General features: G+C 39.9%; 1 protein-coding gene across 1 annotated transcript in view; it reads right to left on the bottom strand.

The window, feature by feature from the left end:
• Positions 1-215: 215 nt before the first annotated feature.
• The window catches only part of LOC108239850 (beta-1,3-galactosyltransferase 1-like), a 17,484-nt gene continuing 13,320 nt past the window's right edge, over positions 216-4,379 (bottom strand). Inside the window, exons 2-3 of the mRNA XM_017423234.3 lie at positions 4,254-4,379; positions 216-2,063 (exon numbers count right to left, since the gene is read on the bottom strand). The exon at positions 4,254-4,379 is cut by the window's right edge and continues 1 nt beyond it. Coding sequence (XP_017278723.1) covers positions 959-2,063; positions 4,254-4,297 — 1,149 coding nt within the window. The 5' untranslated portion in view covers positions 4,298-4,379 and the 3' untranslated portion in view covers positions 216-958. The remainder of the gene's footprint in view (positions 2,064-4,253) is intronic.

Below are 4,379 nucleotides of genomic sequence, written 5' to 3'. Positions count from 1 at the left end.
AGCTCAATATCTGTAAAACTAACTGAATTATATCAAGTTTTGGGTTTTAAAGGTCAGATTGCTGCCACAGCAGCACCTTCATTTTATTACTTTATCATTTCTTGTTTTGCATCTCTTCTTAACTAAGGGGTGTCCAATCCTGGTCCTCGAGGGCCACTATCCTGCATGTTTTATTTGTTTACCTGCTCTAACACACCTGATTCAGTGGTTAAATTACCTCTTCCTGTTCTACAGAAGCTTGTTAATCACCCATTGATTCAAATCAGGTGTGTTGGAGCAAAAAAACAAGTAAAACATGCAGGATAATGACTCTCGAGAACCAAGATTGGAGACCACTGACCTAGAAGGTGGAATTGCAGGGTAATTGGTTGTAGCACTTGCTTGGAATTGTTTGTGGATGAACACCAGGAAGAGGTGAGTGGAAGGCAGTTGATGGTCCCGGTGTGTCTTCCTTCAGCCGGTGGAGGATCACGGGGAAGGGGCGTGGAAAGCCTAGGAGTGAGGAGCGGTGGACGATGGACAGGTAAGGCATGCAGGAGTCAAATTTATTTATATAGCACTTTTCAGCAACAGGGCAGTGCAAAGTGATGGGTTCATTCTTTATGTTCATTCTTTATGCAAATGGGTTCATTTTTTATGCATAAATTTATTGTTCATGCTAACACAGTTGATGTACTAATAGACAATATTGCACTATAAACCCAGTCAAAGCCAAAGATGATCACATTCCCTTCATTTTACATTTACAAATCCCACTTGAGTCAGAAAAAAACAGTTCAAATGAACACACTGTAACTTAAGAAGTTAGATTTCTTTTTAAATTATTAAAAATGTGCCTTTAGCAATTGGTAGCCCAAATCTAACTACCAAAACTGGAAGTTACAGTTCAGTAGACGATAAAAAAGTTGCACCCGTGTCCCCCAAGGGATTTCTCAGTGCATCTGCAGAACCTGTTGTCCTAACAATGTGGTCCAGGTTTCTTATAGTCCGCCCAGTATCTTTTCAGTTGTTCCGAAGTGCTGAGGATGTAGGTGATGATTTTAGAGAATTCACAGCGATTATATTGTCTGTTATAGTCCTTGAACTGGGAGGGATTTGGGGGTGAGGTAGGTGAAAGTCCAAGTTTTTTCATGCACATTCCAATGTAAGCATCCTCAATATTAAAGGGTTTGATGGATTTGGAAGCTTCCACAAATTTCTCAGGAAGGTCATTGGAAAAAATGTATCCCATGCCCAGAGTGTAAGTCGGGTACCGAGGTTCAGGGTACAGCTCCTCAGGAACGTACCACTTGGAGTTCTTTGATTGAACAACATTCGTGTTCTTCGCAAGCATTCCTGTCAGGTAGTCCTGCTGTGGTATCCCTGGTGTCTGAAGCATGATCACCAGGTTGTCGATGTTCAGGAACATGTCAGAGTCAACCTTCATAGCAAAGGCTGCTGAAGGGCAGCGTGTGGCCAGCCAGTCCATGATCACCATGGTTTTGATGGTCAGATTGAGATACGTGTCCATGAAGTCACTCTGGATCAGATCGTGGTGCTGCTGGTTCTCTAGTTTCACCTTCTCAGCATCAGCTTCATCAGACAGACCCAACATGAACAGAGTGAGTACCACCTTCCCCTGAACCATGTTGTCCTTGCCCCACGTCTGTCGGATGGCATCCCGAGCTGCTATGTTCTTTGGTGCCACTGGAACCATCAGAACCAAGAAAGGCGTCCTGTTTCTGCAGACGTCTGGGTTGTCCATAACAAAGTCATAGTTCTTCGGATAGGCTTGATGGTACTCAATACCTCGAGGTTTCAGAGTAGGAGGTTCTGTGGTTTTGTGAGTTGCAGTTACAAAAGCTTTGTGTTTCGGATGGATGCGATAAGCAGGTACTTTGTTAACTCTAAAGGTCTGGTTGAACAGCCAGTTGTAGCGCTGGTGGAATGCAAACCTCTGCCACCCTGATAGAGAGCTCTTGGACAGGGCCAGACACATGATGAAGGCTGATACGCAAACCAAGAACAGGAACGTCTTCAGAAACAAAGGTATCTTCTGATGACTTGGACTCTCAGCGAGTTGCCTAAAAAGAAAAGAATTAGAAACTAGTGAGTATGTCACACCTTATTGAGACTCAGCTTAAAGTTCCCCATTGTACAGTGTGAAATTATCCTGAACTATATCGAACAATGCAGTTTGAAAAAGATTACTCCAGTAGTTTTCCAGATATATTGATATGTAATTATGAAATGTGGGTCCACACTTAATGAAAACAAACCGCTCGGCTGAATCCATCGAAATTCACATAGAAGCTTGAGTCACGTGATTGACCATAAAGAACCATAAAGACAGACCTTGGCCTTGTTTGACTTTAATCAATTATTATTATTATTATTATTTAGCCTGCCTGCCTGTCACCGGCTGCCTACACCCTTGGGTCCTCAACCAACCAACTATAATTAGTTACAAAAACAAATGTGAACAACACTTTACTGTGTAGGTAAACTCACAATAGAACTGCCTGTATATTTTAGAGCATAATAAGTTAATTTTTGGTCTGATAAATGAAGGAAGCAACTCAACTTCTCTTATTCAAACATCCATATTAAAAAAAACTAGGTATCTAGTTTACAGAGCTTTATGTAAACTGCTTTAAAATTCTTGTCATAAAGAGCTCTGTGATGACTTATACACATCTCTGTAGCCTAAGTTTATAAAGTATTCAAAATAAATATTGTTACAAAGTAAATATTGTTTAAGTGTGCAAAATCCGTCCAAAACATGAAAAGAGTTGCAAGGGTTGTGGGTGTCCTCTAATCTTACTTTTAATATAAACAAAGCATGTTTACTCAACAAACCTGAGTTTAAATTTGTACCAGCACATCACAATTGTCAAACTTCTCCAAGCTCTTTACTGGACGTCACCAACGTCGAGCTATTTCAGGTCACTTCAGCTGCTTCTGAAGGTAAACAAATACCGGTGGTAGATGGCAGCCGTCTGCAAATGTTTACTTTCAATTTTTTAATTTGGGGTCACTCAAACCAGCAGTATGAGAGGATAATTGCTTGGGTTTTGTTTTTCACTAATAATTTGTTTTGGACTGATCTTCATTTCATTACAATGAGTACATTTTATTTTTCATGAGGAGAAACTACATCTTATTTTTAAAAACTAATAGAAAATACAGAAATGTGTCATTTTTTAGATAAACAATCTGGTGAATAAAACGCTGTTTGTTGCAAATGAAACTGAGAGAAAATAAACATTTGTTGTTTAAATCATGTAATTATGTCTTGTTTCATAGATTTATTTAATGCAAACCAACCCACGTCAGCTACACGTCATTTGGCATTTACAATTTTGAAGTCGCACAATAATGAGTGAAAATATCTGGTCCAGGTAAAGGAAGTAAATTCTGTTCAAGGACAGAAGAGTTGAGAAGCCAGTGGGAAGAAACCCATTCTTTGCTGTCCTTTGAAGCATCGAAACCTTGGTGTTGTGTTAGATAGAGATCTAAAAATGAAAAGCCACGTCAACCATGTCACTAAACGGTTTTTTTGAGTGTTTACAGGTCTGTGCTGTAAACGGACTACAGCTCATTTATTACGCTGTTGCTCTTATTCTCACAGGAACTGGGAAGTTTAAACACATCACACCTGTTCTTTCTATTGGAAGCAAAATCTATTTCAAAATCCCTTCATTTGTTTATAAATCATTAAATGGCCTCGCACAACAAGGTTAAAAACCAGAGCACTCCTTAAAGATTCCTGTTCTGTCGTCAAAGACCCAAATGACCCTCAGGGCGGAGGGTCATTAGGGTCATTGTTAGCCTAGCTCACAAGAGTTGTTTTGGTCACCTGTATGAAGGTGAAGATTGGATATGAGGCTTAATGCTCCACCGTAGGTTTTAGGCAGCTGAAATCTTAGACCTCCTCCTGTGGTTAAAGTTGTTCTTTATTGTTTGACATAAATGACTTCCTATAAAAGCCATTTCTTTAGCACATGCCAAAACATATATATATATATATATTTTTTTTTAGTTGCGAGGTGATGAAAATACAGTCTTGTTCCAAATGTTTAATTTTATTGAAAAGTGGAAATATGTTTCAGGTCATGGGATTTACGCCCATGCATGAACACAAGTTATAGACCTATAAACTAAAACAAACTAGAAAGTGCTTCATGCTGGACTTCCCTCGCAGTTTGGGGGGTTTTCATGCAGTTTAAAGATTAGTTTTGACCATAATTGTGGGGGAAGGAGTGATTCCTTACCTTTTCAGTGCATTCCCACCTGAGCCAGCCCCTTGATCCCCCATGTCTGCCTGCGGCTGTTTCTTCCTCGTTTAAAGCCCCACCATGAAGTCCCCTTCAGCCATGAAACCCAGAAAATGATGACTC

This window comes from Kryptolebias marmoratus, linkage group LG3 (genome assembly GCF_001649575.2).
Source record: "Kryptolebias marmoratus isolate JLee-2015 linkage group LG3, ASM164957v2, whole genome shotgun sequence".
Taxonomy (NCBI): domain Eukaryota; kingdom Metazoa; phylum Chordata; class Actinopteri; order Cyprinodontiformes; family Rivulidae; genus Kryptolebias; species Kryptolebias marmoratus.
The sequence above is the reverse complement of the archived record's forward strand: the minus strand, read 5'-3'. Positions and strand labels throughout refer to the sequence as shown.